The sequence below is a fragment of the Hylobates moloch genome, unplaced genomic scaffold, assembly GCF_009828535.3.
Source record: "Hylobates moloch isolate HMO894 unplaced genomic scaffold, HMol_V3 SCAFFOLD_19, whole genome shotgun sequence".
Lineage (NCBI taxonomy): Eukaryota > Metazoa > Chordata > Mammalia > Primates > Hylobatidae > Hylobates > Hylobates moloch.
In genome coordinates this window covers 74,560,381-74,574,746 of record NW_026652294.1, presented here as the reverse complement: position 1 = coordinate 74,574,746, position 14,366 = coordinate 74,560,381, and the positions used below count along the sequence as shown (strand labels likewise).

Genomic DNA, 14,366 nt, shown 5'->3' with positions numbered 1-14,366 from the left:
GTCCCCCATTGCAGACACCTTCAATTAAGCCTATTCTAATCTTGGCTAAGTGAGAATCCAACTTCATAATTTCACTCCCAGGCACAGCTGTTTGACAAGTGCAGCAGGAGCCTGTCAAGACACTTGGCAGCATCATTCCTTTGGAACACAATGGACTTTATTTTTCCTTTTTGGCAACGCCTATTACTCACTGATGGTAATTAGCAAACCATCTTTGGCGGAAATGTATAATCAGGCAACTAAAAATGCCTTTTATGAAATTCCTCCTTGAAAATAAATCACTGACACTGCAAATGGTCAATATGTACTCTTAATTTTAAACTAAATTGCCCATTGATTTACCAAGATCTATTTTCCTGACTCTGTGGTCTAGTGACATTCATTTTTTCCGAAGTTCTGAATTCTTGAAAAGTGATAGTGACACAGTTGTTTATTTTGATTTACTATCTCAATAGAGTAAGCAGTTAGAGTGATTTCTCCTTTATTCAGATTATACAGCTCTGTTCTTGACTGATTCCAACATAAAGCCTCATTCTATGGGCACAGCACAAAACCAGTGTCACAATCTAAATCTGGCCTTCCCAGGACACACAACAGAACACGATCAGCGTGACCCAAGCCATAAGAAGTTAGAGTCCTCACCAGCAGTGGGTTAATGCACTAGGCTGCTGGGGGAAATACTTGCTACAGGGAGGGACAACTAGAGATAATTACAATAAACTCAGTCCACGCCTCAAGAAGCTGAATACTTCCCACTTCAGTTTACGATGCAGTTTGGAGCTTTCAGAAACAAACGGCACCTGTCCCATTGTCACACCTTTATAACAACTTGTATCCCAGTACACCTTCCACCAACACCTTAGACAAGTTTCGACAAGTGCTGCTGAATCACTTGAGATGGGCCAAAAGGTCAGGGCCCTGAAACTTTGTCAGCGTGATTATCTAATGCCACTGGAAAGCACTCCATGTGTTTCAGAGAACAGGTAGACTTTTCATTACACAAAAGCAGCTTTGTTACTGTATACGTGACGCCTCCTAATTAGAATCAATGATTTTTTTTATTGTCGCTCCCGATAAGCTTGTTTGCCTAGCTTCATTTTCCTAAAACACTTTAAACGTTTCTAAGAAAGGCGAACGTCGGTAGAACACTGAGACAGGCCTTGACCCAGGGCTGTGGTATTGCATGATGTTTACAATTTGTCATCCTTGGGGGTAATTTTGCAAGCTTAAACGCACTAAAGGACATATTATAAAGAGCCAGGCAATTTCATTTTGTTTGAATATATTTATGGAAATGGACCAAAAGTGTCCATAGAGGCACATTGTCATTTTTTCCTTGAGTGTGTGCCAGTTCATGACCAAAAGCAAGCATTCAGAGAATACAAGAGCATTTATGACCACATTGTGTGTATCAAATAAGCTACTTTATGAACAGATGGGGAATATTGTGTTTCAGGATCTTAGTAAAATAGCCCTTCACACCAAATTTCTGTGCACAATGGTAGAACTCTCAGTGATTCATCTATAACCTTGCCCTTGATAATGAGCAGATCTCCCTTAAGGGTAAGTGCCTGTGGGACATGAAGACATCACACATACTCATGGCTTAGAAAGATGACGAGCAGGGTGGAATTGTGCCCCAAGAACATGTAATTTGGACAAGGTGGGAAAAACTGAGTAAACCACTTGAGATAAGGAGCATTTCCCCAGCCGTGGTGATTGTATGGCAATGGAATCCTTGGAGAGTCAATAAGAAAAAAAATGGTTGGGCTGGGAAAGATTTAATAAGTTGAAAAGCAAGTTATAGGAGCCAGCACTGGAAAGCAAAAAAATAAATGGTCTTTAAAGCTCTTTGATGAGACCAGGTCGCCACTCATGGAAGGCTCCAAGATCAAGATTGAATTGTGTTTTCTTTTCAAGGAGATACAGAAAACCGGGGTAAGCCAGAGAAGAAACAGGGGGCACTTCCAGTCCCTTGGGGCAGATACTATACTGTGTGTTCACCAATACTCTGTGTTTAAGTGTCCTCCTGGACACAAAGGAAGACCACTCTTTCCAATTGCCCTTGCAGTTAGAGGAGGTCATGTGACTAAGTGCTGCCGAATGGGATAAGAGAAGTCAAGCCTGTCACTTCTATGCCTAGATCCTAAAATCTCTCCACAATCCTCAACATGTCTTTCACCCTAGACTCAGATTGCAGAGCCATTAGATTGAAGGATCCTGAGTCACTATACAGCCATAAGGAGTTAGCCATATTAGAACAAAAACAAGAAATAAACTCTTATCATAGCAAGCTGCTGAGATTTGGGTTAAATTATTTTAATGTATTCCAATAGTACTCCCTTCTTATCATTTGCCTTTTTAAACATCATGTTTCTGCCCAAGAGTATCTTTCATCTCATTCCTAAGCACAGTGATCTCAGAGACCATCAAGAGCAATGGAAAAATTAATTTGTTTTCAGATCAGAAGAACACAGGTTACCTAAAAAAAACACATGGTTGGCATCATTTTCTGAGGAGCCAGAGAGAATGAACTGTTCTTTTCTTTCCTATGAATTCACTCACAACCATTTTATTTCTTTATTTTTAACATTTTGTTATGGGAAATTTCAAATCTTCACATAGTGCAAATAACAGAATAACAAACCTCTATGTATCCATCACCTAGCTTCAAGTGTGTGTGTGTGTGTGTGTGTGTACATGTGTGCACATTTGAGGTCTACAGTATGTTAATCATTGAGCCACGTGCTGTGGGTAGGACTCAAAGGTGAATAATTAATGATCTTTGAATATATAGTAGGAAGAAGAGAGTCTGAATCTCAAATCCTAGAAATTACTTAGCTCTGAGGGCAATAGTGAGAATTAAAGTAATATAGTAGCTCAGAATTTGTGTAACATAGTCATTTTCTTTCACCTCCATTTCTCTGAAAGAGTTTTTGGTCTAAGGAAGAGGTTTAATACTTTCTTTCTCGTTAAAATGTAGATACCCTTGGGAAAGCCAGCACACTGAATCTTTTCTCAGCTGTTCACCATTACATATATGAATTTCTCTTTCCCACAGTTCTTTCCCAAAAGAAAGCCTCAATTCGATGGAGAGGAAAAATAAGGAGCAACGCATGGGACCTGTGAAGCAGCATGGAAACTCTGAGGGAAGAAGGCAGTAGAGGTCACTACAAATGAGATGAAAGACAAATTTCTATTTCAGAATTTTGTTAAAAGCTGAGTCCTCCATTTTTGCTTCATTACAACTGTTCTCCCAACCCCAAATCCATTCTTTTGGCTAATAAATCACCATTTGCTTTTCCGGGCAATTTTCGTACTAGCCACTGGGACTAGGGATGGGGAAAGAAAGTGACAAAAGAGAGTCAGCAGTAACAATATATCTCATCAAAAACACATGCAACAGGCCCAATACCGAGGCCCCTATTTAAAAATGAAAGCACTTTCAAACAAACACTCTAAAACACAGAAAAGAAAACTGTCTGGTGAGAGAAGCCTGAGAATCTGCCTCAGAAATTTTAAAAGCAAGGATCCAGGACCAGTCAAATGCCCTCTCTAGAACATTCTGAATGCCTGAGTCCACTGACCTGGGACTTCAGCTGTGCTCTCCGGTCAACAGGCAAATGACTCTACAACCTTGGGTGGCTCAAACCCCAGGGGAGGGCTCATGGTGCCAGAGAAAGAAGCTCAAGTAACAAAAGGCAAGTCTTCCTTTCATGCTGCCTTCCCCGGTCGAGAGAGACATGGGGTTCTACGGTGTTCAGGACTGAGTCACTGGGAATGGGTGCCATTTTGATGGGAATTGATTTAATTTGTTCTCCTCTAAACAGCTGAGGCATTTCACTCTGTTCTGTATTAATTTAGTCTAAGCAGAAAAAAAAAAAAAATTCCAAAGTAAATCTCAGCAGCGAAGGAAAAAAATCTTGAAAAGGCTGACAAGCTCAGCATAACGAGCACCAGTCCAAACCTTTGTTTAACAGCACAATACTTCACTCTCTTTACAGATTATAAAAGGAAATACTTAACTAATGGAAAGCTACTCATACACAGGATAATGTATGCAGCCTCTGTCCACATCTTAATCATTCTACATAATTGATCAAATAACTTTGGTCTCTAGTCTTCCCCAGATTTTTAATTGTTTTCTTTAAAGTCTACAACAGAAAATGCTTTCATGCTAGTCTACATTTACGTGTTTCACTAGCTGATCACTTGGCATAAGATAAATGTGTGTTTCGTATGATAGCTGCTAAGAGATATGTTTTAATGAGGAATTAAACTATAAACTTTAAGAGAGAATGGAGAAGGCCTGGGGAAGTCAAAGTTTCATTTCACACCCACTGAAACACAGTGCTCGCTACCTCAGTGATGCCACCCTCCTAAGATAATTTTTATTGACTAGATTTGCATTTCTATTAACTAGGTTTCCAGTTCTTAAACATGATCCCTATTTGGTAGTATAAGTCCTTCATGACTTCTTCCCGCCTCACTTCCACGCCTACCTAGTCTTGGACCATCAAACTACTTGAGAATTGTTTCTTCCTCTGTGCTCTTTCATACTCCTGTGCTATTTCACATGGTGATGTGCGGGCTTAAATGCCCTCCTTGCCTTTCTCTGTAAGAATTACCGTCTTCTTTCTTTCACCTCAACGGAGGTGAAAGAAAATGACTATGTTACACAAATTCTGAGCTACTATATTACTTTAATTCTAACAAGCCTGCCCAAACTCTACAGGCATACTTGGGAGCTTCTTCCCCTAGTTTTCCCATTAAAAGTTTGCATAGCCATATATCACAGCCCTTGTTTTACTGTTTACACAATTGTCACCCCAACAGATTGTGAGCTCCCAAAGGGAATGTCTCATTTATTTCTGTATCCCCCAGGTAAGGTATGGTACATGGCTTGCACTCGGTGATCATATGAATGAATGAACACACAATGAGTGCACACATCAGTACACATACTATTTGGGTAAGGTAATTATATACCCTAATTTTTTCCAGGACAATCCTGATTTAGACTGACATTCCAGTGAGACAAACTCACTTTCACTCTCAAAAGTGTCTTAATTTGAAAAATAAAGTATATGCTCACCCTAATTTCAGAGCATTAGGGTATATATTTACCCAAGCATATTGCTCCTGCCTGCCCAGAAACTGGTTATATCATGTTCCAATTTCTCAACAACTTTTTAAACTAGTCATTTAAAAAATTATTCAAAATTCTCCTTCTAACAGATTAACCATTCTCCCTACTCAAGCTCAGTACCTGTGGCCCAAGAAAAGGAAAATAAATGCTGTACTGCGAAATAAAAACACACAGGTTTCATTTCACTTTCTCACCAAACCCCTGTCTATGCCAACCTCCTATATGAACGATGACACCGATTAGACAGATTGGTCTCCCCTCTGGATGAAGGACACATGGCTTCCCAGAGTTAGAGCAGACGTAAAATCAAGCCTTCCCTACTCAGGCTCCAGGTTAACCAACCCACAGATCCACTGTCCAGGGTTACAACAAGCATTGTCTTATTGATAGCTTAGAAGCTCTGACTCAGCAATTACAGGAGAAACTAATAAATATGCCTGGAAGAAAAAATAAACATCTCTTTTCCAAATCATTCTATGCAGAACTTGAAGAAAACATTTCTGAAAGATCAAAGAGAATCAGATGACCTCTTCTTTTTGGAAAAATAAATGTGTTTGGTCTTTCACTCCACACGTTCAAATTCTATCTGGACTCAAAAATGACAACATGACCACCCAAAGAAAAGGTAATCAAGAAATATTCCAAAGGTCACAAAGGGCTTTTCTAATATATTGCCAAACTAATTTTCCACACTGGTGCAGTCTGAAAGAACTGAGAAAAACACATTTTAGAATCTATATATGAACAAATCTCCAAAGGTTCGACATACATTCCCTTAATCACATCATTTATGAAAAGATTTACATAATGCTTTCTAATTTTAAAGACATTATTTCAAGGCATGAAATTAGAGAAAAGCCACAAAACAAATATGAACTAAAAGGAACATTAACCATCATGTAGTTAATGATTTTGTTTAATGAGGATAAAGCCTCAAATATTTAACCTCTTAAGGTTGTTCTCATTATCTATTGTTTTTCATTAATCCTAGAATCACAGGGCAAAGAAATATAAACCACGATTAGCTTTGAAATGTTTGCCCAAATCTGCTATGAATTTATTTTGAGGACAAAGTTCATGAAAGGTCAGTTCCCCAGGTAAACTGAATTAAATGCCTTCTAAAGGGAAACCAAATTAAACCTTTATCAAATGGCAGGTTTCTAAACTGTGTTTTGGGATACGAAATCTGATTTGACAGATGCCTTATAGACTGTGGTCAATGCCCCATCTAATGAGGATTTCTGTGGTTTCACTTTTACCAACACTAAGGGATTTGTAATTTATGGTGACATATATGTGTCTACCGTATGTTGAACATGTGCTTACACAGATAAATATGTTTGTATCTCTTATGTAAAACTGCTGGGAAAGAAATCTTAAGATTTGGTTTAATTTTTTAAATCATGGAGTTTGCTTTTAATATCTGACAGACCGATGCCTTGTGGGATATGACTTGGAAGCTACATTCACTCTGATCTTTACCAGATGTTCACTGGTGGTATTTCAGCCTCAAGAGACAAAGAGGATATTAATGTTAATTTATTTATTTAATCACATCAGGCAGATTTGATAAAAGAGAAAATTCAATATTTTGGTAATTTACCAACTCTTCAGAAATGTCCATAGTAGCAAAAGCGTTTTGAAGATCATTTTCTATTAAAAGCTGAAAGTCTGCATTGTGTTTGGAAGACAGAACACTCTATCTTACCTTTAAAAATGGGAACAGGGTGACAAATTTGTCAGTTCCACTGCTAAATCAAGGAGGCAAGGAGGTGGTGACAATGTATACATGGTTCAGCACAAGACTCCTCCCAAACCTTGACTAATAATTGTAAAGAAAGAGACTCTGAATGTGAAATGGACACTCAGTTGAAAGCCTTCTGCCACTACCAATCAATCTAATATTTTATCTTGTCTCTGAATTTTATTACAAGAGAACACTAAACTACCCTAATCATTGTAAGGACATTGATAATAATATAGAGATTACTGTCAGGCCATTGAGAATAAGTAGAGATGTACTCTCTACTGAACAGTACATCCCTGCATCTTAACAGAAGTAACAGGGTAGGGTTTTATTTATCTAGCACTAATGTCAGAACTGGAAAACTTTTATAATACTGTTCTCAACCTTGACTCGTCATTAAAATCACCTTGGAAGCTGCATTCTAGGCCAATTACATCACAAATTTTGAAGATGGGACCCAGGTACGGGTACTTCGGATGATTCCAGTGTAGCCAGGATTAAGAACTACAGCCTCAGAAGTTCTAAGTATGGAACAGCTAAATAACAGTCTTGGAAAGATCAATTTCTCTAGGCTTTGTTCTCATCTAAAAAAATGATATGGGTGGAAAGAAATTGAAGTGTGATAGTAATTGGCTTTCGTTTATTTTTAGATAAAAATATATCCTTATAGTTATGAAATATTTCAAATAGGCAGTAAAGCATACCAAACACTATAACAGACACCTATGACACCTATATTACCACCATCAAGTTAAAATAACAATATTTTGCCGTATCTGTTTCAGTTCTCTCTGGAAAAAAAGAGAAAGTAAAATCCTCACATCCCATCTCTTCTACTTCCTTCCTTTTGAGATGTAACCACTATCCTAAAGTTACTAATTACCCTGCCCGCATGATTTTACTGTTTAATCACATAATTATTTATCTACCAGAACTATATAATATTGCCCGGTTTGTGTTTAAATACACATAAATTGTATTAATACCATATATACCCTTTTGCACATATTTTTTTCACTCAACAGTGCTTTTTGAAGTGTATCCATGTTAATAGATATATATGTAATATATACGTGTGTATTTCAATTTTAAACTCCTTTATAATATTTCATTGGGAATAAGCCACAGTTTATTGACTTATCTACGGACAGTTATGTTATTTATACTTTTTTGAAAAACAAAAGCAGTAAACACCTTTTTTCAGGTCTCCTTGCCACCATATACAAAAGCTTCTCTAGAGTAGGCACCTACACACAGTTTTATTGGGTAGACTCATCTTCAACCTTACTAGATATTACCAGATTGATCTCCAAGTGGTTACACCAATTTAGTCTCTCCAACAACATTAAAGTGTATCCACTTCTCCATACCCTTATTGATACTTGGTATTATGATAATTTATTCATTATTGGAATACGAGGATTACGAAGTGGGGATTAAGAATCATGCTTAGATATCTTCCTAAGGTCCCTCTGGTCACAGACCACATCAACACTGAGTCTTATCAAAATAAAAGTGAATGTGAAAAAGGCCTTCCACAGCTTACAATGAATTTACAGTTCCTCAAGACATGTCTTACGAGGCCAAAGCTGGCCTGTGAACCCATACACCAGGCCATACAAGAGGAATGGGGACATGGTCCCAGCTCTGTATTTATTTTCCTGAAATCATAATCCAATGTTACTTAAAAAGCACCACTGCCCAATACTCAAGCCAAAGCAAATACTCTGGATTTTGCCAGGCAAAATGCCTGTGGAGAAATGAGTCAATTCATACAAAATTCAAAACTGGTCTTTGGTCAGTGACATTTTCATGAAAATCCATGGGTGGGTAAAAGTTTTGAAAAATTCCTTTTTGCCATTGGATAAAATTCATCCAGGAAAAATAAACAAAATTTAAGTGGAGGCCCACATTCCCCCTAATTCCCTTATCAGCACTCCCTAACCTGCTAGCACAACTGCCTTCAATCGTATGTGAAGGCAAGTCATCAGCGTTTCTGATCCTAGCAATAGAACCCTGGGTCCCTCTACTCACTCTGCCCCAGACAGGCAAACAGGCTTTCTCATGAGAAGCACCAACAGACAGAGCAGGCCTAAGCTCATTAGAACACAGTTACTGGGCACGTTACCCAGCCATTGCACGCTCTTCAACTTAATGGCAAAAAGACGTACAGTAAAAACGTTCTCAGGGTGCACTCTGTTGGAACCATTCACTATGGATACTGTTAGGGATGATTAGTGTACATCTATTGTTTGGGTTTACACTTCATGTTGTCCTTTTAGGAACATGAAACAGGGGTTTGGGAAAGGGACAGATACAGAGACTCCATGATGTGTTCTGACCTGGGACCTTACCATCTCAGAAAAACTTAATAGAATTCGACAGTTATAGCTGATAATGCTCAAATATTTTGATAATTCTGAGATTTACCAAGGTTGCAGTTGGTCTAAGCTCAGGAAGGTCAAAATAGAGTGATTCAGCACCTAGAAAGTACTATAGTTAATAGATAGCTGTGAACGGAGTCAGGTATTTTAAAATGTAATATTGGCATATCCCGGTTTCTGACTAGCTGAGGTCTGCCTGTCTGTCTACAGAGGCCTTTACTTCTCAAGCCCTTTGCCACTGGGTGGGAATGTCTCTGCAATGGAGGCCAGGCCTGGAAAGAGAGCAGCTGGTTGGGCTTTCCACAGAAGCAATAAGAAAGAGATCTACAGAAGGGTGGAGTTGCGGGGGGGGAAAGGAAAAGAACCCATTCTCTTCTTCCAGTAAGTTAACCAAATAATAAATTCACAGCCCTCCCCCAGTTCTGCCACCCAGAATCCTGAATGATGTGAATCCCAGGGTTCTGATAAGTCCAGGGAGTTATGGTCAGAGATTCTGAGAATGCGTTCTCTCATGCATGACATGGAATTTGGCATGAGGGAGGATACCAGTGGCAGCCACTTACTGTAAGCAAGCCATCACTGAGTAGCCCTCTCACACACCCCTATTTTACCATAACTTCCAGAAGCTCTTTGTGCTGCTTGTAGTCATGGTCACCAAACACAATGTGGTCATCATTTCTTTCTTGGGGCAATAAGCTAAGCAAGTGAAAATGACTAACTCTAACTATCATACACAGAAAATAGCAGTTAAACATACATAAAACAAAAAATGGCCTGGGTCTTATAATTTAGCCTGCCCCTAGCCCTGCAGTGTATGACACAGCCACAAAAAACAAAGATCACTTCGCATTTCCAAAAGAAGAATGTGGCCATTTTACTTGTCAAGGATCTTGAGCTTTCAGTCAACTACCATGACATTTTAAATCAGTGGGAGATGAAACATTTTCGTTGTAACAGTTGTATGTGTCTGGACTCCAAGACTATAAATACGCGTTTTGCAAAAGGCAGAAAAATACATTTTTTTCCAGGTGCATATCTACTTTAAAAACCAGGTATTCTATCTGTGAATTACAACTTAAGAGGACTGCTAAACTTTCACAGCAAAATTAATTGCTGCCAGTTGGCTATCACCCTACAAATCAAGCAGATGACATGTAGCAACATAACAGTTTTCAGAAGACATACTGCCTATAATATGTAAGTTTTAGAAGAAAATGAAGGCTTCCTGCTAAAAATATATAGCCCCAGAACTAGAATTGCAGCATTACTCAGCTCCTAAGAATCCCTGTTTGTTATCTGCACTATTACGTGTGTAAATAAATGCTCTGTGATCCTAGATTCGATACACTGTTAAATCACCAATCTGAATTTTATAAAAATTCCACCTAGAAGTGGGGAGTGGGCAGATCAGAGGAAGAGAAATCATCTCCCATACCCATTCTGAACAATACAATGAGAAGCTATGCATAAGGCTGCAAACATTAACCTATCAGCTTATTCTTTCACTGAACTATTTCTATTTTTGATATTCATCACGCACTTCAGCAAAAGTCAACTTTATAAAGTTATATGTCTTTGCAAAGCCTGGGAACAGTAGAAAAATGGGGAAATCCTATTGCACAAAAATTAATTTTGCAATGCAAAAAATATTTTTCTGGATAATTCGAGCCTTTATGTTTATTTCAGTAAAGCCAAATCCAGTAAACTATTTTCAGCCAGGATTAGTCAGAACTAAAAGGTTGGACTGTTTTCCTTCAGAGGCTGAATGTCTTTCCTGCCTGCAATAGGCCGGTGTGTTCCAGAGTAAATGGAATTGCCTTCAATTGCTTGTCTCTTTCTGGCATTTTTAATGCAGAACCCTAGTGACAGAGTAAGGCTTTACTGTCTGGAAAGTAATTATTCTTTTCACTCCTATAACCTGGCACTCTCGCACTGTATCAGCTTCAGGTTTTCCTTGAGAAAAATCACAATGTGGTGCATAACGTAGTGACAAGAAATGCAATTCCATTCCACAAGAAATTCTTAAAACTCTTTCAAAAATACCTACTGGGCGTGAAAAAGTGCTTTGAATACTTGCATTATAGCTATCACCTGTTTGGTTTGCTTTTACATGAATCAGAAACCTTGGCGAATCTATAATCAAGCACACACATAGTCCAGATTCTTTTTCATCACTGACATACTATAGAAAGAAGGAACTTGGGCTGGGGAACCACAGTACAAATAAATTTCTGTTTAAATTGATTTATATGTTTCACATATTTAGTGACCTGCACCATACTCAATATCCAGGGAATACATAGAAATCTTAGACTTTAACTCTAAATGAAATATTTCTGTCCATCTAAACTAATATAAAACATATGTTCTTCTTTTTCCAATACTTAAGTGAGCTGTCTGAGATTGTGCAAAGCCATCCTGTGATCCCAAGGGTGATGCCCTGCTTATAAACCCTGAGGGTTTCTGTGAGGTGTGAAATTGTTGTGAAATCATTTAAGAATCATATTATTCAAAAACAGTAAACTTTGCCAAGAAACAGAGAGAGTTCCAGGATGGATGTTGTGAAAGGCAGGGGCAAGGAAAAAAGAGACATCAGGCCCACTTCCCTCAGCACCAAAGGCTTCCCTGCTCTTTCTCCTCTTAAAATTGCCTCTTAAAATTAGTTAAGATCCTGTGAGATTCTGCTCCTGTGTATCCCCTGGGTGATTTTACGCCGACTATAAATCATTAGCTAGTCTCTCAACCCTGGAAGGTACAGAGTGCAGGCATGTGGATGCATGCCGAAACACTTTCACTAGCCAAGTTGCTAAGTGGTTGGTGAGTTCCTTTCCAAATATCAAAACCACTCTTCTCCCCATCCCAATTCTAGCCCGGTTATTGGAGGGAAGGAAAAGTCACTGCATATTTGCTTTGGAAAAGAACTAAAGCTTGCTGATGTGCAATCTGTGTCCTTCTGCTCTTGCACATCCATACACATTAAGGAAATTCAAAGTTGGTACCTGGCTGGCATCTCCTTTCCAAGATTTTACACAGTGTGGCAGACTGATCACCTGCTGGGACGGATCATGTACCTTTGCAGAAAGAAATATAGAAATGGACGGCCACTAATCATGGAAGAAACCTTCCCCTTCCTCAAGCTGAAGAGGAACCCCATCTCATGGATATCTAGACCACCACGCACGCAAACTCCATGGGCCGAGCTAGGAAAAAAACACACGTACGCAAAGCAAGCTGGGCCTTCAAGAGAGGTCACCCCTTGCGCTTCGGAAACTCACCGTACACTTGTTGGGCTTCTCCCCGGAGTGGACTCTCATGTGGATCAGCAGTTTATAGCGGGCGTTGAAGGGCTTGTATCTTCGAGGGCAACCGGCCCAGAAGCAAGTGAAGTCCTCCCCTTTGCGCTGGTCGATGTGGACCTTCTCGATGTGCCGCACGAGCTCCTCCTGCTGGTCGTACAGGGCGCTGCAGTCGATCCAGCGGCAGCAATGCTTGCCCCCGACGTCGTCCATCTCCCCGTCGTCGTCCAGGGCGGCCTGGGGCAAGGCCAGCTGCTGGCTGTGGGGCCCGAGCTCCGGGTGGTGAAGGTGCGCGTGGGCATGGTAAGGGGGTGGGGGACCTTGGGGCGGCGGCAGAGGAGGGAGAGGAGGCGCGGGGGGCAGGTCTACGGTGCTGCCCGGGAACTCCTCCAGGCGTTCGGTCTTGAACAGGCCGGCCGGCTGGCTGTCGGGGCCCGGCAGGCCGTGCTGCACCACCATGTTGTTGACCAGGCCTGGCTGGAGGCCGCCGTGCTCCAGCTGTTGCATGCGCTCGTACTCCAGGGCCCCGTCCTCGCCGTAGGCCGGCAGCACCAGGCCTCCAGGGGCCACCAGCACGCCCTTCTGGCCGCTGGGCACCGGGCACGGCTGGGGAATGCAGCTGCCGCGCACGCCCAGGAAATGCCCGTAGACCTCTGGCTGCGGGGACATGTTGGCCGGGGAAGCCCTCGACCCGTTGATGTAGGCCACCAAGGACGTGGGCGACGTGCGGATGATGGTATTGAAATCTATGCCGATGCCATCGGACAGCGGGGACAAGGACAGGGCTCTCTTCTTAGAGCGGGCCGAGTGGGACCTGGCGGATGAGTGCCGAGGACTAGGGTAAGGAGAGTGGCTATTTTCCATGCCAAAAAGGTAGGATGGTAATGAGTTAGAGACACTGTTGCTGGACATGGGTGTGCCGGGAGGAAGGCTGAGGAGATCCCCTAGATCAAGGCCATTCTGAGAGCCGTGGCTGGAGGAGAGCGAAGGGAGGGCCCTGTAGCCGTGAGACCACTCCTGCTTCACACCCGAGGGCGACTGACTTTCCGTCAGACTCAAGGTCGGGGACGCCAAAGACTCACGCGAAATAAGGGACCTGGAACGGCAGCCAGAAAGGAAGAAAAAAAAGATAAACATTTTAGCAGGATATGGATTGCTTAAGAGCTAAAAGAACACTGCATTGACAATCCCTTAGGTATTTCCCCTAATTACATTCTGTGCTAAACACACATTCCTGGGCTAAGATAAAATCCAAGGCTTCTAGTTCCAGGTAAATAACATTTTACCAAGAAGAACAATAAAACCTAATGCTCACTGAAATAATGTAACAAAAGATCTATTGTTATAAATAATCTTAATACTTTAGTAATTAATAGTCCTTGCTTTATTTTTAAATAACGTTTTCAATATAGGGGGAAAAAGGATAGAGACCTGAGAAAAATTAATGATACCTGTTAAAGCCAATCAAATAAGTATTTGTTAAGCACCTACTGTGTGCAGCATGTTATGACAGGCTTTGCAGAATCTCAGCCTTCAAGTAAAATCTATTTGGGAAAGTAACGTATAAACTCATGCTTTATTTGAAAAAAAAAAGTGAATCCTCAAAGTCAAAGGGTTGTCCAGGGGACTTAATAATTTCACAATTTAGTTTCACTGATATTAAGGAATTACTCTGACTTTTTTAAAGATAGTAATTCACATTGCCAGTTCTTAGTTACATCAAATCACCCCAGAAAATGAGAAAAATATAAAAAGCAGCTATAATATATAAAGGAGTAACAAACTGATAA

At 40.4% G+C, this 14,366-nt stretch overlaps 1 protein-coding gene across 2 annotated transcripts in view; it reads right to left on the bottom strand.

Annotated features, from left to right (window-relative positions):
* Positions 1-14,366, bottom strand: part of GLIS3 (GLIS family zinc finger 3) — a 492,055-nt gene that overhangs the window by 292,326 nt on the left and 185,363 nt on the right. For both annotated transcript variants that reach the window (XM_032138518.2, XM_058431727.1), the window contains exon 3: positions 12,556-13,672. In XM_032138518.2, coding sequence (XP_031994409.1) covers positions 12,556-13,672 — 1,117 coding nt within the window. The remainder of the gene's footprint in view (positions 1-12,555; positions 13,673-14,366) is intronic.